Source organism: Carassius carassius, chromosome 13 (genome assembly GCF_963082965.1).
Source record: "Carassius carassius chromosome 13, fCarCar2.1, whole genome shotgun sequence".
NCBI lineage: Eukaryota > Metazoa > Chordata > Actinopteri > Cypriniformes > Cyprinidae > Carassius > Carassius carassius.
In genome coordinates, this window is record NC_081767.1 from 32,929,337 (window position 1) to 32,952,160 (window position 22,824).

The 22,824-nt window shown below is 35.2% G+C and overlaps 1 protein-coding gene across 1 annotated transcript; it reads left to right on the plus strand.

Moving 5' to 3' along the window:
* Positions 1-4,743: 4,743 nt before the first annotated feature.
* LOC132156383 (DISP complex protein LRCH3-like) lies at positions 4,744-22,451 on the plus strand. Its single transcript, XM_059565373.1, has 21 exons — positions 4,744-4,908; positions 6,680-6,806; positions 6,887-6,992; positions 7,076-7,212; positions 7,352-7,461; positions 9,515-9,608; positions 9,725-9,851; positions 9,942-10,087; positions 10,182-10,258; positions 10,690-10,735; positions 10,849-10,989; positions 12,009-12,056; positions 12,176-12,229; positions 12,631-12,711; positions 13,681-13,752; positions 15,207-15,240; positions 15,343-15,435; positions 17,098-17,198; positions 17,405-17,542; positions 17,648-17,725; positions 21,816-22,451. The coding sequence occupies exons 1-21, from the start codon at positions 4,808-4,810 to the stop codon at positions 21,972-21,974; spliced, it is 2,070 nt and encodes a 689-aa protein (XP_059421356.1). The 5' UTR covers positions 4,744-4,807; the 3' UTR covers positions 21,975-22,451.
* Positions 22,452-22,824: the final 373 nt, after the last annotated feature.

Below are 22,824 nucleotides of genomic sequence, written 5' to 3' on the forward strand. Positions count from 1 at the left end.
ACTGTACAGTCCTTTGCCTGGTGTGTAGTTGAGGAGCAGCATCTAAAGCATATGGAATTCTCTCGGAGGTAAGCTTTCCGTTCCTGCAAGGTCTTTTCCCTAAAACCTCTACACTTTCTGAGGGGATGTGGCTTTTTATGTATAGGACATTGTCTGTTGAGGTTGTCACTTGTCTTGTTAAATTCGTCCTTTTGTGTGGCATTGTCTATTTCTGTCTTGTGAACTGTAACAGGAGCTCTGATTGTCTTTGAGAAGAATCTCTCACCTTTAGATGGTGCAACAGTGTGCATACTCATGTTAAAGCTATAATCATTCCTCATGCGGGCCTCACAATGAATAAAATCGCAGAAGAATGAAAAAGGGGGAAAGCTGACACCATTCTCTTGTTTATAACGAGTTCCCTGCAACATCCATTTCTCTTGTAGGCTATATGGGAGTTTTTCTAATATGGAGCTGAGGCCACGTGCAGTATCCAGGAAGGTCAAGCCATGTAGATAACCTTCTGCTTTTGCTGCCTGCAGCTCAAGAAGTAGGTCCCCTAACTCTCTGAGACGTTGAGGGTCCTTGGTAGACAGCTTTGGGAAATGCTCAAGTTTGTTAAAGAGCGCTGCCTCCATGGCTTCGGCAGAGCCGTAACATTCCTCTAGCCGTTTCCAGACCATGCTGAGGCCAACGTCTGGATAATTGATGTGAACCGACCTGATGCGTCTTGCATGCTCAGTAGAATCAGGGCCAAGCCACTTTATGAGCAGGTCGAGTTCTTCACTAGGCTTAAGATCGAGCCCTTCAATAGCATTGCAAAAGCTAGACTTCCATGCCCAATAGTTCTCAGGCTTATCATTAAACCTTGAGAGTCCACCTGTCAAAAGATCACGGCGAGCCAGGAACTTTGCGAGTTCAAATACATTTGAGTGAGCAGTATGGGACTCATTGTGATTTGAGGGTGAGTGGCTTGTCAATTTAATGTTGTGTCTTGGAGCTGAAGCATCATGCAATGTGGATTTAAACTGTGATGTGATCTCGCCTGCATGCTTGACTGATTCAGCTTGAGTATGCATGGGGTGGCAGCTGAGGAGTGTCTCAGAGTGAGTGAGAACACGAGCAGAACGTTGTCTCTCCGGCAAGTCCTGAAAAGGACTATTCTGATTGAAGGAAACAGTCTGTGGCTGATCAACACAGAATGGAGCTAGCGGCTTGTGTACAGTATTAGGAACAGAGTTCTCTGGAAGCCTTGGTATCTGCATCTCTTTATTATATCTATGCTGATCTTCTACATATTTCTTAGTCCTTTCCAATGACTCATGTGAAGAATGGGGCTCTTTGCTTTCAGATTGCTGTTCTATTTCCCCGGTATCTGCAGCTGCCTCAAACACTAATGCCTCAGCTGCAGCAGCTTCTGCTTCACTTTCATGATGGAGAGCATTCAGTGTAGCATCTAAACGAGTCTCCTCTACTTTAAGCTGAGCTTGCACTTGAGCTTGCTTCACTCTCACTTCTATCTCCTTTTGTGCATATGTGGCTCTAGTCAGTGCTGCTTCTGCCTTTGCACGAGCCTCTAATGCAGCCACGCTTGCTGCTGACTTGCTTGAATGTCTTGATGATCGTGAAGTCACTGATCTGGTTTTCAGACTATGTTTCTCTTTCGATGACATTCTGATATGAAAGCAGGGCTTGAAATCTCAATCACTGATGCAGCAATCACCGTTAAGTGTCTTTTTACTATTCTGCCCTCGTAAAAGAGTTCCCCTTCTTCAACTAGACAGATAGATGACTCCTTCCACAAGACAGTTGAACTGAAGCATGGATTTATTGACACCACCACTTCAAATGCAAGTGGAACAGAGTAAAACTGTAATACAGAAAAAAGGAAAAAGTAGTTTTCCAAAGACTGTACATTAATAATTGTAACAGTTCGCTTAAGGTATAACTGAACATAATATATAACGTTACAATAATAATCTAGATGCATGTAACATCGTACTGAAAAGTCTCTATTAATATCAGTTTCATCCTTAAATTACTGGCACTAATTCCAACAAAAGATGAAAAAACAAGCTTCTAATAAACACATTAATACTTACAGACAAAGCTTCTATAAATGTTTGCAAGGATGATGAAGAGATTGAGCTGCTTTAACCGTGTGATTATCAGAATCAACTGAGTAAAACAAGATGACTGCAATTTAGGTCAGAGGTTACTCTCTCTGACAACATCAATAAACATAAATGGACTAGCACCATCTAGTGGCTCTAAAAATAAACTACACTAAGAACAGTACAATAGGTCATTGCAGTTACATCAGATCACGATATGGACTAATATCTGTAAATATTAAGCTGGAACAGTCTATTTAAATATGAATCCTGCATGTTTTATTAGCGTCTGCTGTCTCACTAAATAAGGACGTGAACACATGAACAACATCTCCAGAACTGCTCTGACAGTCACTTCATGAGCATTTAGCCGTTTGATTACACATCACATACACAGAACTGTAAAGGTACGTCAACCGTCAAAATAAAAGTCCGGTTAAAGACTATTGTTCAGCAGTAGCAGTAGTACTACTAAAAAAAAATCCAACATTATTTTTTTTAATCACACAACATTTCTTCCATGTTTTATATTTAATAGTAAATCCCCTTTGTTTAACAAAAAGTTTTACCAAAAAGGTAATTTTCATAAATTAAAAGATACATTAAATTAATGTATTGTGTGTTTAATGTTTAATCTGCATCTCAGAAAATTTATTTAAAACCCCAACTGAATGGCACTTAAATGCACTTAATTCATCTGTCAACTTTCTTGTCATTGTTCACAGTACAAGTACAGACAGAGAAACAATGGGTAATAATCAAATGTTTATTTTTGATGTATGCATTGCATTCTATGCATTTAAAAAATACAAATATTTTTTTTCTAAAAAAGGAAACTTAGTTGTTAATTTTAAGAGACCCAGGAGTCTTATTTTCTCTTGCATAATTAATATTGCACTTTAATTAAGCAAAAACACATTTTATCCGATTACTCGATTAATCGATGGAATTTTTGGTAGAATACTCGATTGTTAAAATATTCGATAGCTACAGCCCTATACCAAATATAAAGCTGAAAATAATATTTTATGAACCATTTATGTTAAACATGGTCATAAAATCTACGGAGAGGTTTGGAAATTTGAGTCTGGAAAAGCATGGGATTTTGAAATGAAATGTGTAGGAACCCTGTGCTGAAATCAAAGCAAGATTGCTGGATTAGATCTGAAGAAGATCCTAAATCTTGATGCATGAGGGACTTTATTTACCCCTACAGTGGTACTAAACGGTTTATCTTGGAGTATTGTGGGATTGAAAGTGGTCTGGAAAAAGTGAGAAATGTGTCAAAAAGGCTGCAATATTGCTGTTACTAGATCAAATTCAGATTTCAGATGCAGCTTTCTTCATTTAGTTTCATTTTTACAATATTCTGTTTAATTGAATGTGTAAACGCAACTTAATTATTACTATATTTAATTGATTATTTTTATTATATTTTTTTTTATATAATAATATGGTCCTATGAAATTTAATTTTTTTTGTTCTTCTGTGTTGTGTATTTAAATATTTCTGGTTATCAAATGAAGGCATAAAACATTAATTTAATTAACCCTTTAATCAAATGAAAATTAACCAATCTCTCCTGTGCAAGAGAGGTTTACTATTAAAATTAAAACTTGGTAGATAAAATTGTGTGTTTATTCCTTAAAAAAAATAATATTTTAATAATTCTATTATTAGTAGTAGTAGTGAAAACACTGCAAGTGTCACAAGTGCTTGTATGTGTGAAGTAGATGAAACCACTTATTTGAGCCATTCATTCACAACTTTGTCATTTTGATTCATTCATCCAATATTTGTAAAATTCCATGACATTCTTCTGTTATACAGTAAATTAACATTTTTATGACTGCATTCCACATTTTCTGCATTGCAGTAATCATAAGGCTCTATAAATTTAAAAAAAAAATTATAATTTGTGCATGCATTTTCTATTTCAAATTAAAATTTGTGTGCATGCAAAATACAGCGAGTGTTACTTGAGTTTCTACATTGTCATTTAAGCATGCATTTTGTATTTCAAATTAAAATAACTACAATCATGCATCTATATTTCATTGACATTCATAATACAACCACAACCGTGTACATAAGACTAGTAAACTTGACTTCTGCACACACAGTGTTGTGTGAACCCTCAAAAGAGATCAATCAGTTGTTCTTGTTGGCTGTCAGTAGATGATTGGACAAATCTGGATAATAAGCGTGCAATAGAAATTTATTTCTTTTTTCCCCCATTCAGATGTGAATCAGATCCCCATTTTACCATTTGTAGCAGATAATGAGTTCATGATGATCAGCAACTTCTGAAAGATCACATTCTTCAGATCGCTGTCCTTCAATAGTTTTATTTGTGTTGTATGAACTAGTACACAAAAAGGTGGAAATATGCTTATAGAAATTGATGTACTTTAGGTCCAGATCAATAACAGTAATAAAATATATATTTATATACATACATTTCTGCTGATGCTGTTATATTTGTATCATTTCCTTGACCTGCAGGAAAATAGAACAAAGTTCTAGAGGATTTTCAGAGATTGTGTTTCCATCCAAGACCTCACCAAACACGCTTTACCATCAGCCAAACCAAAGACAGGTGTGCAGCAGTCCTGGATGCCAGACATGCGTTTCTCATTGTCTCTTTCTCTCTGTTATCTGTGCTCTCAGATCTATCACGAAACAGGTTGACGGAGCTGCCGGTGGAGGTGTGCATGTATGTGTCGCTGGAGAATCTGAACCTGTACCAGAACTGCCTACGTTCTCTTCCAGAGAGTCTGATCAACCTACAGTCTCTCACCTACCTAAACATCAGGTCATATCCGCAGACAAGGCATTCATAACACATCATGCAAAAAAAAAAAAAAAAGGAATTTTTTTTCTTATAATTCATGATTTGATTTTGAGATTTAAACCATCTAGTATTATGCATTTCCTAAAAAGATTCCAACCGTCTGACAAGTAACTCAGTTGAGTGAGTAATTCACCAAAACCATATTTTATTCTCAGTTGCTCTTTGACAAATGTTAATTAATGGTGTTTACTAAAGTGCTGTTGCTTATGCTTAAGGTTAGGTATTTGAACAATGTCCAACCCAAATTCAGCTTCTGCAGGTCCAGCACTGTTTGTGTTTCAGACATAATGACCCTTCATATTGTTTGGCTTTTTAGACGTGCATGAGGTGTACGTTACTGTAAGTGATCCGAAGATGATAAAATCGATCCCACAGCCTTACATTGAAGGCCATATCTAGAGAAGAGAATCTAATTGAGATGGGCTTAGTCAAGTTAGAAGAACCTTGGTGTTATTTTATTGTATTTTAGTATTATTTATTATTATTATAGTATTAATTAATATTTTGAGCTGTTATTTTGAGATTTCCAAGTTTGTTTGTTTTTAGTATTTGTTTTAATAACTTTATTTAGCTTTTAGTCATTTTAATACTTTTAATTTCAGTTAGTTTACAAAGCAACATTTCTTATTTCTAATAAAGTTGTTGCATTTAGGTTTTCCTTCTGATTATTTCTATTTTCTTAGATTAATTTTTTGTTTCTAATTTTAGTAAATTTTTAATAGCTTGTTAACAATAACAACACTTTAGCAAAATCAAAAAAAAAAAAATTCAAAATAAAATCAAAACTATTAATTATAAATGAAAATTATATTGAAAATCTAAAATAACATATATTTTCATCTAATATTTATAGTGTTTATTTAAACATTTTTTTGTTAGTTTTAGTTTACATTGACATTTAGTCATTTATACCCAGAGCGACTAATAAATGAGGATTATATAAGCATGCAATCAAAATTTAAAAGAGCAATGATATGTTGATGAGCTAATGAGCTTGCTTTAAACGCTGTAAACGTAACAAGGTTTACTTTTTATTATATAATAATTAAAAAGAAAACAGAATAGAAAAAGAAGAGCAAGCTAATGTTAGAGGCTTTTTTGCTTTTGTTAATTGTATAATTAATAAAAAGAAAACAAATAGAATATAAAAAGATTAGAAAAGCTAGTGTTTTTTTATGGAAAGAAAACTAGCAGTAAATTAATAGAGTTAGAATGGAGAGTACTAGAATAGTACTAGTTAACAATAACAACACTGTTAGAAACATAAACCATTCAGAACTCTTTATTAACTGCATTGCCTTTATATTTGTGACCCTGGACCAGTCTTTAGTGTCTTTCCATTGATGTTTGGTTTATTAGGATCAGACAATATTTGGCTGAGATACAACTATTCGGAAATCTGCAATCTGAGGGTGCAAAAAAAAAGTTCTTAGCAATGCATATTACGAATTAAAAATTTAGGTTTGATATATTTAAAGTAGGAAATTAAAAAAATATCTTCATGGAACATGATCTTTACTTAATATCCTAATGATTTTTGCCATAAAAGAAAAATCGATAATTTTGTCCTATACAATGTTTTTTTGGCTATTGCTACAAATATACCCCAGAGACTTGTTTTGTGCTCCAGGGTCACATTTAATAATTCAAGTGAAAGTACCACTCACATTTACTGAAATCTAGACATTGTACCCCCCGGTTTCTTATTCCCTTGGTTGTCTTCTCTCCACAGTCGAAACCAGTTGTCCAGTCTCCCCGCTCATCTGTGCCGACTGCCGCTCAAAGTTTTGATCGCCTGTAATAACAAGCTGCTATCGCTGCCGGAGGATCTGGGCAGACTCAGACAGCTCACTGAACTGGTGTGTGGACCAGCGCTCGTCTCACTAGTTTATGTTTTCTCTCACTAGTACACTTTACTCATCAATTCTCTCTCTTCAAGGATGTCAGCTGTAATGAGATCCAGACGCTTCCTCCACAGATCGGTCAGCTGGAAGCTCTGCGTGACCTCAACATCCGCAGAAACCACCTCGTTCGCCTGCCTCCTGGTCAGAACGACACACACCTGATGAAATGAGTCATGTTTGCTTGTAGATGTGCTTGTGTCATTTGTGTGTTTTTGGGTTTGCAGAGCTGGCCGAGCTGCCGTTGGTCCGGCTCGATTTTTCCTGTAATAAGGTAACGACGATCCCAGTATGCTACCGCAATCTCAGACACCTCCAGAGCATCATTCTGGACAACAATCCTCTCCAGAGCCCACCTGCACAGGTAACACACATTCCTGTTTTGATCTACATTGAAGAAATATTTCATTTTATGAAATTAAAAAGATTTTTTTTAAATGTTCGGAGCATCTCTGTGAGGTTACTCATCCTGAGGACCATCATTTTTCTGCATCTTCTTCCAGATCTGTATAAAGGGAAAGATCCATATATTTAAATATCTCAACATGGAGGCGTGTAAAGCAGCATCAGACCTTCCAGACTACGACAGAAGACCACTGCCCTACGGATCCTAGTAAGAACTCACTTCAGTTCACTGGGTTTTAGTGTGTTTATCGGCCGTGTCTCTCAGAGGACACACAGAGCAGGGCGATTCTGCAGATAAGAAGGGAGGGAAAGGAAAAAACACTGGCAGAATGAAAGCTTGGATTGATCGGAATGAAGGTATGAAGACGGGAGAGATTGCAGCAAGGCCGGATGACAGTAGATGAGATGATGTAGAGATCAAAATTCTCGAGATTTGACAGATGATATATAGAACAAGCAGTGTACACAAATACAGTACGAAATCTTGTTGACGAGAGGTTGCTATTACTTTTCTGAATAAGCAGGATCTTTTTTTGTGGTGGTGAATAAAATAAAATATAAAAATAAAGATTTTAGAATTAAATTACTAAATTAAATTGAAGAAGGAACCCAAGCCATATGCATAGATCAGAAAATCAAAAAGATTCCAAATTGTAAAATAGCTTAAAAATTAAATGCACCAGACTTGCATTGAAGGAGGGACCCAAGCCATCAAGAGACCAGAAAAAAAAGACTTGGGGTAAATAGGGCCCTATGAAATCCGTTTCATTTTTTCCCAAATTCCGTTTTTTCCGTTTTAATTTTTCTGGATTCCATTTTTTTCCGTTTTAATTTTTCTCCACTCCTTTTTCATGGTTAAATTAAGTTGTATTAATCAAAAAGCATGTCTAATTCATTAAAATCATAAAACATAAATTTTCACATCAATTTATTAAAAGTTTTACAAAATTTACATATTTATGGACCTATGAAATGTTGTATTTTTTATTCACCATATGTTTTATTGTTACCTAATTCTGTGTTTTAACATCTCTAATTATTTAAACGCATAAAAAATAGTTTTTCTTAAAATAGACTTATGAAATGTTTTTCCCCCTCAGAAATTCTGTTGTGTATTTGCATTTTTCTGGTTATCAAATGAAGGCATAAAACATTGATTTAATTTATCTTTTAATTATTGAAAATTAAGCAAACTTTATTTTTTGGTAAACCAAGGGGATTTACTACTAAAAATAAAACATGGACATGTTGTGTGATTTAATCCTTAAAGAAATAATGTTTGATTCTTTTTAGTAGTAGTAGTAGTAGACTATGAACATTCTGCTGAACATTTATGGCAAACACTTGTCTACACACAGAACATACAGGATTCATATTTAAATAGACTTTTCCAGCTTAATATTTACAGATATTAGTCCATATCGCGATTTGATGTGAGTGCAATGACCAACTTTTGATTAATTCATCCAAAATTTGGCAAATTCCGAGACATTCCGCGTTAAACTGTAAATTCCATTTTTATGACTGGATTCCGAAATCATAGGGCCCTAGGTAAAGTAAAACAAAATATAAAATATAGAATATAAAATGCAATAACAATTTATTTTATTATAATTTTTTTATTATTATTAAAATAAGTGAGAAAATACCTCAATTTGCATTGAAGGAGGGACCCAAGCCTTATTTAGAGTCCAGAAAAAAAGACTTGAGGTAAAGTAAAACAAAATATAGAATATAAAATGCAATAACATTTCAATAAAATTCAACAAATAATAATAATAATAAAATAAGTGATAAAATACCACAATTTGCATTGAAGGAGGGATTCAAGCCTTATTTAGAGACCAGAAAATGAAAAAGTCTTCATATAAACTAAACAAAAAATATAGAATATAAAATAATTTAAAATAAAAAATAGAATCAAGTAAAATATAAAATAATAAATAAAATGAGAATATACCACAGACTTGCATTAACCATCTCTAAAAACCAGAAAATTCAATAGACTGCTTTGAGTCGGACCAGTAAAAAAAAACCCACAACTCTCAAGCAACCACATATCAACGTGTTTGGGAAAAAAAATCTCTGGCATTGTGGGGGTTTCGCACAGACGAACCACTCGCATTTTCTACAGAAACTCTTGTTAAAATTTATATGGGTGCTAGAAAAACATATTTTTTTGCAGACTATTTGAATGTGTTTGTTCCTTTTGAAACCTCAGATGACGTGATGTTGTTCTCTCCGGTCTGTTTGTTTCTCAGTGCAGAGGATTTGTTTCCCGGCCGGCCATACGGAGCTCTGGACTCTGGCTTTAACAGCGTGGACAGCGGAGACAAGAGGTGGTCGGGAAATGAGGCAAGTGTTATTCAGATTACTCTTATCAAGAATCTACTCTATCCTGCTGTTATTCTTTATTATCGCTTTATTTATTGTTCCGTTCCTCCTTTTCCCCCATCTATCCCTTCTTAAAGCCTTCAGACGAGTTGTCAGACTTGCCGTTGAGAGTGGCGGAAATCACCAAAGAGCAAAGACAGAGACGAGATCGAGAAAGAGAGCGCGAGGATCCACGGACGGGGTCTCACGTGACCAATGGCACAAGTGAGAGGCTCATGACACACCACAGTTCAGTTCTGGACGAGAAGCAGTCCATTACAGGAAGTGTAATTTTACCTTTGTGTCTTTCTGAAGTGGAAGCAGAGATTGAACAGATAGACTTCATTGACAGCTGTACGGTGGATGATGAGGGGGAGGATGGGCGGAGCCGTAGAGGGGCGGAGCCTGTCAGCCTCAGCTCACAGTTCATGGCCTACATTGAAAGACGAATCACCAGAGAGGTGCGCACTACTGCTTAATGCTTGCTCACATCACTTCTAGTCAGATTTTGTTGTTAACACAGAGCTAATGATAGCTTATGTTTTATGTTTCTAGGGTTCACCTGTGAAGACCAGCCCATTCAGAGACTTGAGAACCGATGATCCGAGACACCAAACCTCCTTAAATAACCGGTACTGAGCTTATTAAACTTGATCATTATGTACACAATGTGTAATGTACTCTCCACACTATCATAAACACTAATGATCTGGTTTTTCATGCTTGTTTTCCACCTGCTTTGATATTTTTTTATTTTTTTAAATGTGTATATATAAACACATAACTATACATATATGTGTGTGTGTGTGTGTGTGTGTGTGTATATATATATATATATATATATATATATATATATATATATAATGTATCTATGTAAATATATTTATTTAAATATATAAATAATATATAAATATATATAAATATATAAATAATCACATAATACATAAAAAAAAATGAAGAATTCAGTAAAAATATTTTTTTAGATTTAAACAGAATTAAGTCTTAAGAGAGAAGTCAAATGTCATCTGTGTTTTCACTAAAAGTTATTTTCTCTTCTCTTTAGTGGTGGGTCAGATACAGCGGTCACATCTTCATTCACTCATAACCAGGTGAGAGTCCCGGGACACATACACCGCTCTTTGTGCAGTCACTGAAATCGAAAGCTTGTGGATTTACTCTGGTTGTGTGTGTGTGTGTGTGTGTGTGTGTGTGTGTGTGTCAGCGGTCCGCTGGTGTGTTGTCAGTTTCTGGTGGCGGTGTGGAGAGAGTGAGAAGAGAAGCTCATCTGGCAGCTCTGCGGTACGAAGAAGAGAGACAGAAAACAAGATCAGTGCAAAGAGACGCTGTTATGAATAATGCCAAGGTACTGAGAGACACACACACACACACACACACACACACACACACAATTTATTATAAGTGCATTAGCCAAATAGAGTGCTCCAGTGCTTATGTATTTTTCTAGGTAAGCCTAGAAATTAGCATCACGCTTGTTCCCTTCAATAAAACCCAATTAGATTTTTCCAGTGGCTTTTGAGCTATTGCATTAAATAGACTCTGTGACCAAGAAACATTTATGATGCATATATGCTTTATTCATCATGATAATCTTCACAAATTAACACAACCTTTATGAATTTTGAAGCCTAAATAAAATTATAACATTTTCTTTAAAGTTTGAGTTAGAATAGTTTGCAAGAGCGTGATTATAAACACAGCAAGGCTGTAAAAGCAGACTAGGAAGTAAATGAGTTTGCCTGTTCGGTGTGATGATGTTTAACGTCCCTTATAACCTCTGTAGTCCCATTTAGACACTTGTTAGTGAACATTTGGGTAAAAAAATCAGTAAGTGCATCATCCCAGCAGAACTGTAAAGCTAATAAGATATAGTTCACCCAAAAATGAAGATTTGGTCACCATTTTCTCACCCTTATGACGTTACAAATCTTTATGAGTTTGTTTCTTCTAAAGAAGATGTTTTAGGGAATGTTTGTAACTAAATATTTGATGGTAGCCATCAACTTCTAGAGTATGGAAGAAATTACTATGGAAGTCAATGTCTACCGTCAGCTTATTATTCAGAATATCTTTTTTTTGAATATCTTCTGCTCAATAGATGAAAGAAACTCATAGTAACTTATGACCATTTTCATTTTTAGGGTGAACTATCCCTTTAAATCTTGCTTTAGGCTACTAAAAGTTTAACAGTAGTTTTAATTTAATGCCATTTAGTCTTATTCAGGTTACAGCAAAATACATCACGAGGCTCTGTAGGGTGAAATTTGATCGGTAGCATCCAAATCCTGATCAGAAACGCTCCCCGGATCTGCCTGGTGGTGTTTCTAGAGATAGGAAATGCATTTTCTGTCTTTGTATTTTCAGCACAAGTTGTCTCAGAGCCCTTCGAAGCTCAGTCCAACAGACAGTGAGGTGAGTCTCCTCTTCAGATTTGCACAATCACTTCCTCCCTATCCATCACATCTTCCTGCTGTGTGTGTGTGAATGTGAGAGTGTGGCTCTGTGGTCATATGCATACTGTCCCACCCCAGAATCTGTACCCCTCCAGACGGTCCACTCACACCGATGACTCCGCCCTCTTCATGGTAAGAGTCAATCAGCTCGGATCATGCGTCACCATCTGCCTCACCTCATTTCTCTTGTGTTCACCTCCCTTAACTTTGCATAATGTATTAACATGATTTAAGGTTATTTCTATTCAGTTTGAACTGCTGCTGAACTCCTTTTTGAAGTTGCACTCAGTAATTAAAAAGTTTACTCAAATAATTGCTGTCCTCTAGTGGTTAGAAAATATTGTTTTTTTTTATATTATGACCAGCCTTATCTTAGTATTGACTATTAAAGCTTGCTGAGTGCACCTTTAATTTTAGATCTGCTTTTTTAACACGCCTGCCCTGCTTCTTTTTGCTTCCCTGTCTGCTCTCTTCATCTTCCCTCTGTCTTTCTCTTTCTCTTTCTCTCTGTTCTCATGTTGGTCCTCTGTCAGAGTGAGTTTGAGCCCCTACTGATATTTGAGATAGACACAGATACCAACACTATAAAGAAGAGGCCAGACCCTCACAAACAGGTGAAAGACACACAGACATGTTTAGTGTTTCACAATTAGTAGTGTTGAGTGTTTATTTCCAATGAGTATTTCTGCAGTGCATTGAGGTCCTTGACCATTTAGTGATTTATAAACAAGTACGGTAGTAATACTTTAAAATCAATCCTAAATTAAACTGAAAGCCAGTGTAAATACCTAATGTTTATTCATAGAGATATACATTTTTTCCCAAGATTTTTGCAATGAACTTTTGAAAGGTGCATCACTGCTCACAGATATATATATAATTTATTTTTATTTATTTTTGGAGCCTGGATGATCTGCCTCCATCAGTTTATTTATATAGACGCAAAAAGTATTTTTTAATTTAAGTTTTCAAATGTAAAACAATAACAATATCTTCTTTTTTTTGTGCCTGGAAATGATCTGCCTCTGGTTAATTTCTGTAAATTGCAAATAAGCTCATGATCTTTTCTTTAATTTCTGTAGATTGCAAATAAGCTCATGATCTTTTCTTTATGATTTTATTCTCGAAAGTTGTTTTAAACTCGTCAATTTTAATATTTATTTATTTATAGATGAATAAATAATAATCCGCCTCCATCAATTTATTTCTGTAAATGCAAATAATCTTATTATGCTGATTTATTTACATTTCAGTAGTAGTAGTAGTAACAACAACAACAATAATAATAATAATAATAATTATATAATATAGTAATTTATTTTTGTTTTATTTTTAAGCAAAGCAGATTATGACCCTTAAAAGAAAAAATTTAGAAATTTTGGAATAAATGAAAATGTAAGTTAGTGCATTACTGCAGGAATATTTTCTCATTATATGTTTCCTGCAGTAATTTCAGTAATAAACTTATAAAATCTTTTACACTCTGACTATTCCAGAACAAAGACTTTCTCAAGCCCTCTATTTATTTCCTGTATTACCCTTTCCCTTTTCGTTACCCTCTGCTCATTGCTCTGGCTGGCTAGTCTCTCTCTGCTGTGCCTCTGGATGGGTGTGTGTCTCCCACTTTATCCGTCTCTGCCTCCTGTACGCCGCAGGTACTGAATCACAAGAGCCCGGAGAAGATCTGCCTCTGTCACTTTACTTCTGTAGATGCAAATATGATTAATGTGGATGATTTTACTTTCAAAAATTCACTACACAAATTTATTGTGGTTGCACTAAGATCTTGCATGCCTGAATGCAGCAAAGCATCATTTGATAAATCTGTTAATAGGAGTTTAATCCAAAACCGGCCACAACTTCGACAAGCATCGCTTAACAAAATATCTGTTTTTGGCCTCTTTGTTTCTTTTCGAACTGTAATAAACCTGAAATATGTAATGACTGACTGCAATTTTGTGACTTCGAGTAGTATTTGCGTTTAATTGAGGAAATGATGCTGAAAAGCTGCCTGTTTAGGACATGGTTTAAGATTTCAGCTGATGCATGTGCATGCAGTGTTGGGGAAAGTTACTTAAGTAATGCATTACAATATTGCGTTACTCCCTTAAAAAGTAACTTATTACATTACTTGGTTACTTTTTATGAAACGTAATGCGTTACGTTACTTTTGAGTTACTTTTGTGTTACTTTTTAAAATATTAACAGGGCTTGATTGTTTTTAAATATTAGAAGTTCTGTTCATAGCAAATGTAAAAGCCCTTTCACATCACAAAGTGTAATGAATAAACCTCAAGATGAAGAAAAAGTAAATTCACTTCTGTACAGTAGAACACAGGAGAAGATGGTTCAACATTTATCGGCAATACAAAAACAATGAAGCACAATTGATAATCATTTTTGCTTATTAGTATGGTTGAACTGGATCATCAAAGGTCAGCAGCAAAGACATTAGTTAATAAAATGGGATTAGTTACATTTGTGTTGTTTAACATATTCTATAGTGTTCCTGTGGCTCAAGTGGTAGAGCATTGTGTTAGCAGCGCAAGGTTGTAGGTTTGATTCCCAGGGAACACATGTTAGGTAAAAAATTTAGCTTTGGATAAAAGCGTCTGCTAAATACATACATTTAAATTTATACTTTGAGTTTGCATTTTAATTAATTTTGATGAATAATAAACTTTTTTTTTTTTTTTGCGAGTGGAATGAATTAATGCACATTCACATTTAGTCTAGAACTACATCATGCTCACACAACGCGCACAACGCCTCTGTACTTCAGATTTCTCCCAATGTGGGGACAGGAGACTTGTCAGTCAATAAATAATAAAAACAAAGTAACTGGCTTTACTTTTTTGAAAAAGTAACTCAAATATTATATTGTAAATTAAAATGTAATGCATTACTTTACTAGTTGCTTGAAAAAAGTAATCTGATTACGTAACCCTGTGTGCATGTTTGTTTCCGGTTTGGAAGTTCTCACATCAAAAACCTCATGTAAAAGTGAGGTCATTAAATCTGTGATGGACATCTTCGTAAGATACACTGTTCATTATTTGTGTTATTTCCACTGATTTGGGCTTTTATTTTTTTCTCCTTCCTTCGGTAGCAAGGTGAAGATTATGCCTCGCTGTCACCCTCCGGTATGTGTTTGTTTAAATCAGACTTTTTTATCCTCTTTCCTGCTGTGTTATCATTAATCTCTTTGTCCCACATCACATTTTAACTCTTTGCTTGTCGTGCAGCGCTCCAGTCCCCCCCGTCCCCCTCCTGCGGCCCTAATCAGAGACCCGAGAGTTACCTGTTTCGTCTGAGTCAGCGAGAGGAGAAGAAAAAAGGTGTGTTCACCTGATGCAGCCAATTGCTTCTTTGATTTAACATTTGATGCTCGGACACTTTTATGTGTGCACTGTGCGGAATGCACTATTAATGTGTGTTTGTGGGTCGTATTTTATATAAAATTACAACAGAAATCTAAAAAGTTTTATTTGACTGCTCACTCCCACAATGAAGGTTTGTAAATCAATGTTGATTTGTATATTTGAATGTTTTCTAAAGTATTCTGAAGTATTGTGTTTTAGCAGTTGCTTGTAGTCAGTAGTTTTGCATTTTATGTTTAATTATTTTATGTAGTTGTTTCCTAACCCTCAGGAAATAATTGAAGTACAAGGGGTTGTACCGTTGCCTCCTTTATTTACAGTTGTTTTCATAGACTTTGCTTTGAATCTCATGCTGTGATTAGAGGTTGACCGATGTATCGGTTTTGCCGATTAATCGGCACCGATAGTTGATTGCTGAAACAATCGATTATCTGCAAAAATCCATGCTTTCTGTTAAATTACGTTATATTCGCCCCGAATCATTGTTAATGTACATAATGAATTGTATTTTGAGCATTTTTAATGGAAACGTTTGTCTTTCTGTGGCTCTAATAATGTCTGTATGCTTTATTTATAGAGCTAAAATATTGATAGCTCTTTTTCGTTTGCTCCATTTTTTAAACCATGAACTTCAAACTTATCTATGCCTCATTGTTCATTCTTGAAGTAAACTTTTGTCCGTTTGGTGAATAAATTAACTGTTTTAGACCGCTGCTCAAGTTGAATGCGACATCCATTTACATACATTTCACATTTATATACATAAACATTTGGTCAAATTTGGTAACAATAAAAAATATAGTGATAAAAAAAAAAAAAACCATTTCATAGGGCCCTAAACATGTAATTTTTGTTTCATGATTTTAATTAATTAGACTTGCTTTATGATTAATAAACTTCAGTTTAACTATTAAAAAGGAGTGGAGAAAATTTTTAATGGAAATGGAAATTAAACGGATTTCATAGGGCCCTATTAGAGTATGGTAATTTCAACATTTACTATTACTATTATTACTATTATTACTTTTATTATTATTATTACTACTACTACTACTGTGGTTCAGTGTTTTTTTTATTTCTGCAAAAATAAAGCACTATTTTAGCTTTTGTTCAATATACATTTTTGGTGAATTAATCGGTATTGGCCAGTGTGGTCCAACCTAGCTATCGGTATCGGCAAAAATCCATTATCGGTCGACCTGTAGCTGTGATGTCATTCGTCGTTGGTTTGTCTTGAATTCTTAATTGAAGAATTTAAAATCATTATGGAGAAAATGTGAGAAAAGCTACGGGAACCAAAGTCACTAAAAAAGTGTCAATGTTGTTACTGTTAGCTAAATAACTGAAATTTAATATATAATTGAAGTGCTCATTGAAATAAAGCAGAAATATAAATATTAAATGGAAAAAACATAGACATGAAAACTGAAATGTAAGTTAAAAGCTAAACAAATATAAAAAAAAAACAATATAACAGCTACTTCAAAATATCAATAAACACTGTGTATAAATACAAAAATAACAGTGGGTATTCACTGTTGTGCTCCGTTACAAGCATGTCAATCATTGCTGCTGATTGTTACTTGGTGACATGTTCCTTATGGAATGCGTGTTTTGCAGGAGAATCCGGCACAGAGAAGGCGGAGCCAGTGGAAGCCACTCCCACACAGAGCCCCGCCCCAACGGGAGAGGAGGCGGTCCTAATAGAGCAACTGAGAAGGGTGCGTCAAACTCCTTTAGTACCCTCCCCTTTCAGTTATCCGTCGTTTATGTATCTATTATTTCTATACGTATATATACTTTTTTTTCTTTTCATTTTATGTACTTTTTATTATTATTGCTATGTAAAAATGTAGCTTTAATTTATATTTGTTGCAGTTTTAGTTTTTATCCTTTTTCTTTGTGTTATTTTGCATCCCTCCTGTAGAATATCGAGTGTCGACTCAAGGTGTCCTTACCTAGTGATCTTGGGGCAGCTTTGACTGACGGGGTCGTGTTGTGCCATCTGGCAAACCACGTGCGTCCCCGATCCATATCGAGCATCCATGTACCCTCACCGGCAGTGGTGGGTGACCTTTTGGGGTTTATTTTAGTCATTGCTACATTTCTTAAGTGTATGTGCGAGTCTGTCCATAGGAGGACATTGGCTTCATGTTTTCTCTCTTTCCAGCCCAAACTGACGATGGCCAAGTGTCGACGAAATGTGGAGAACTTCCTGGAGGCGTGCCGCAGAATTGGAGTTCCTCAGGTATATTTGGTCTCCTGCACTTTAAGTCTTTAAAACTAAATAAAAAAATAAATTCTCTGCTGCATGTTTGCTTCAAACATAACATTTCTTGCTGTTTCCTCTAGTGCTTTCAAGTTTTAATGCTAATACTACTAACTCTTTCTCTCTCTCCCTCTATTCCCTTCCAATTTAAACCATCCCATCAACCCCTCGTTGTGTTTTATTTGAACACTCATGTTCTTCTTGGTCCTTGTCTCGGCCCTGTGGGCAGGATAGTTTGTGTTCAGCGGGTGACGTGCTGAAAGGGGAGGTGGTTTGTGTGTTCAGGCTGGTTGAGGCCTTGCTCTCCCTGGCTCCGCCTCCCCTTCACTCCGCCCCTTCTTCCCAGCTGGCTGGATTTGCCCTTTTCTACCTGTCAATCATGTCGCTGCTGTGTGCTCTCTACTGCCACCTGGTGCCAACCCTTTAAATCACACTTCCTTATTGATCAAGGCACTAAAATATCCAACTGTTTGTGTGTTTGAGCAGAATTACACGATAGGCTGTGTTTGTGTGCACAGATATTACATTTATAGTGATACTTTGCTAAGCTCCGCCCCCTTTGTGTGATGTTGCCCGCTTTGACAAGTTGCATTCAAGCTAATTTCAGTAAAGTGTGCTGATGAAATGATACAAGTTGATTGAATGGTATTAGTGCATTCGGTTTGAGGTAAAAGATTTCTTTTTAAATGTTTTAAGGAAGACTTTTCTGCTCACCAAGGCTTCATTTATTTGATCAAAAATACAGTAAAAACATTAAAATTTACCAATATTATTACAAATTAAAGTAACTGTTTTCTATGTGAATATCTGTTCAAATGTAATTTATTTCTGTGATCAAATCTGAATTTTCAGCATCATTACTCCAGTCTTCAGTGTCACATGATTCTTCAGAAATCATTTGATTTCAGCTGATTTGATGCTCAAGAAACATTTCAGATTATTATCAATGTTGAAAACAGTTGTGTTGCTGAATATATTTTTGTAAAAACCATTTTATTTATTTATTTTGTGGAAAGATTATTATTATTATTATTTTTAGGATTCTCTGATGAATACAAAGTTAAAAAGATTTTAATTATTTTGAAAAAAATAAAAGTATTTTGATTTTTTTTTATGTTTTTAGTGTCATTTTTGATCAATATAATGCATGCTTGCTGAAAAAAAAACATCTTTCATAAACAGCAATAGTTGCTTAGGTGGGATTGGTCAGTGATGTTATAAGGCGGGGCTTAGTGCACAATCATTTGAGAGTGTTTATATGCGCGTGTGTGTAGAAAAACACATTTCCAAGCTTCATCAAAAAGCACAAAGATGGGTGGATTCACCCACTCAGCCTTAAATAAGACGACAGAACGAGCTGCCTGCTCCGTGAGCGAGCCTTTTATTGTGCGTTAGTACTGCTGCACACTTTCCCAATGTTTGCCAAAGTGTATGAGTACTTTGTGAAGCTTTGAGTTCCGGAGGGTTTGCATGAATTAAACTCTCCCAGATGAGGATGCCAAACCATAAACTCCCCCTTTGTGCCTTACTGTGTGTATGTCAATGTCTTCCACCTCACAGTTAGCACAACAGTTCACCTAAAGATAAAACTTAATCACCCTTATGTCATTCCAAACCTGTACGAGTTGCTTTCTTCCATGAAACACAAAAGGAGAAATTTTGACATTCCATAAGATCTGCTCTTTTCCATACTGTTTTCTCACACAGTACTTTTGTAACATAGTGCACGAGTCATATTAACTTTAATTGGGCCTCATTCATAAAAACATAAGTACATTTGAAGTAATTTGTACATAAATCGGTTTGGACCAAACCCTTCATAAACCTCAGTTAAACAAAAGTTTGTTAATGAATTCCAGTCGTCAGTCATGTGTGGTCATCCATAATTAGCATAATCCCATCCACAAATTACATTTACGTGGATTATGTGTACAGGAACGCTGATTGTCCTCTGGTTTGGCTTCAGTGTATTGCATAAATTCAAATTAAATTTAAATTAAATTAAAGCATTGAGATACAGACAAATACTGCTTGAGCTCAGAACAATTGTAATCCATAAAAAAAAAGAAACTGCTTTTTAATCATTTTTGTTTATCAATGAAATTTATTTTTACATTTAACTAATTGATTATTTAAAACGAATCGATTTTCTTATAATTGCTTTAATAATTATGTACAACACCAATAATATTTACATGCTTTTGTGCTTTTATCCAAAGTGACTTTTTATATTGAGCTTGTATTATTATGATAATTTTGTGGCAATGTTAAATGGTATTATGGTAAAAAGTGTTATAAAAATGCTGTTTGCTTAAAAAAAAATATTGCATAAACTTAAAACTAAAAGTAGACATTATTTAATGCAAATATGAACTTTTATGCATCCAAAAACATCAGAATGGCTACACGCATACTTTACACACAAAATTCTGCTTGTGTTTCATTAAACGAGGTCCATTATGTGGAAAAAAGCAGCCAGGAGTTTAAGCTAAATGTTTCCTTTTGTCCAGAAAGTAAAGCATACATGTTTTAAATGACTTGGGGTGTGTAAATAACATCTGAATTGTCATTTTTGGCTGAACTAACCCTTTAAATAGTTAGAAAACCACTTGTAACCCTGCAGTAATCAAGCCTGTTGTCAGTCGTGCACCAGAACACTGTTTACTCACTGAAATAACAGTCCTTGTCAACCAGTACATGCCTGTTGTTAATACATATACTGTGTAATATATTCCTAACACATGTAGGAAATGCAACAGCGGTCGCAGACAGTGCGTGAGCGTATTTGTCAGATTTGTGTGCCATATTGCCTGATTTTCCTACAGTCTGACTGTTGTTATCTTCTGCTTTTCTACAATAAAATCTGAACTCATGTATCGGCTGTAGACGTGTTTTATCGCTAGTTTAGTTGTGTTTTTGAGTCTCAGAGTCACAGCTGTATATTGAGTAGATAGATGGCTCATCAGTTTGATTTATCATTCATATTTTTAGCACAAACAGTCTAGTTGACGTAAAATTTTTAGTTTGTGAATGACAGGTTTTGAATGATTTTTCTCTCCTCTTCTTCTTCCATCTTTTTTTTTTTTCAAAAGTTTCCTTTACTTTCATCTCGATTTAAGTCCTTCTTTAGTTGCACATTATCTGTTTTATTGGAATTCCTTCATTATTAAGAAATAGTTCACTCAGAAATTAAAAATTGGTGAAAATGTGCTCACTCTAAGGCCATCCAAGATTAGGATGAGTTTGTTTCTTTATCAGATTTGGAGAAATGCAGCATTGCATCACTTGCTCACCAGTGGATGCTCTGCAGTGAATGGGTGCCGTCATAATGAGAGTCCAAACAGCTGATAAAAAAATCACAATAATCCACTCCAGTCCATCAGTTAACATCTGAAGAAGCAGAAAGCTGTGTGTTTGTAAGAAACAAATCTATAATTTAAGATGTTTTAACTTTAAATCGTTGCTTTCTGCTTAAATACAAGTCTATTATATCCATAATAACACTTCGTCCAGTGAAAAGGTCGTCTGGTCTGAATCAGGAGAGAAATCTGCACAGATCAAGCACTGTTTAGAAGCCAAAACAGCTTTACACAAATGTGCAACTGGATTTTGACGTGAGAGACAAAAGGAGATGCACTTTTTCCATTTTTATTACGGACTCATATTTTAGCCAAAAGCGACAGTTTAAAGTTAAAGCGCCTTTCGGATAGATTTGTTTCTTACAAATGTGCAGCTTTTCCCTTCTCCAGATGTGAACTGATGGACTGGAGGGGTGTGGATTACTGTGATGTTTTTATCAGCTGTTTGGACTCTCATTCTGACGGCACCCATTCACTGCAGAGCAAATGTGACGCAATGCTACATTTCTCCAAAACTAAAGTAGAAACAATGTTTAATTGTTCCTTTCCTAAATTAAGTCTTTCATTTTTTGGGTGAACTATTCCTTTGATCATTACATTTGTTTAAGTTATGTTGATTTTATAATTTTGTTTCTCCATTAACACACCCTTTTCGTCCCTATTTTGTTCGCCCCTGCTGTGTGTGTGTGTGTGTGTGTTTACGGCCGCAGAGCCAGCTGTGTCTCCCTCTGCACATCCTGGAAGAGAGAGGTTTGCCTCAGGTGGCCGGGACGGTTCGGGCCCTCCTGGATCTGGCCCCTCCGAAAAACACGCCCTCCCCCAGCACGACCCCCGCCGGGCTCAACACGGTCTCCCCCCTCGCCCTGTAGAACCGAGAGCTAAAGGAGTCTCCTCCCATCAGCCCCAAAGATCTTTAAGACTCCTTTCTGTTCTTGAGTGACACTCAGAATGGTTCTGTAAGGGTAACACACACACACACACACACTACCTGCTCTTCAAACCCGGAGAGAAGAGATGACTGACGAGAACGGCGAACATGTCCAGAGACTTCTTTGAAGCTAGATTTCTATTTCGTTTTAACACTTTATTATCTTTAACTATTATGGGTGGTGTTTATTTTTATTCTGTATTATTTTTATTATTATTATTATTATTGACCCTCAAGTTATGTGAGATTGAGAGTTCACGTATCGGAGTTACTTTGGCTGGTGGTTTAATCTCACAAAAACCTGCGCAGGTCACATTTCACATGAAATAAAATAAGATGATATACTTACAGAAACGGAAACATTTTTTAGGACCACTGTGATTTGTGTGACATTATTTTCATAACGTACAAAACAATTTCTCATTATCACAATGCAAAGAAAAACGTATTTTTAAAATACGTTTTTTTTTTTTTTTTTTATAATAATAATGCATTTGAATATTGGTCCATTTTTTTCAGTGCATTATAATGCAAATAAAATTATGTATTTATATAAATAATTAAAAAAATATTTAAATAAACAATTTGCTTTGCATTATACTGCAGTGAAAAATGTTTTTTACACACTTTTTCATGGTTTATTGTTATTATGATATCATGAAATATTAATTAAATTGTAAAGTATTTGAATTTATGAAATTAAATTACTTAAATTTATTAAAATAACTTTATACATTTATTTTATTAAATTAACTTTATACCTTTAATTCATGAAGATTTAAATAATCGTT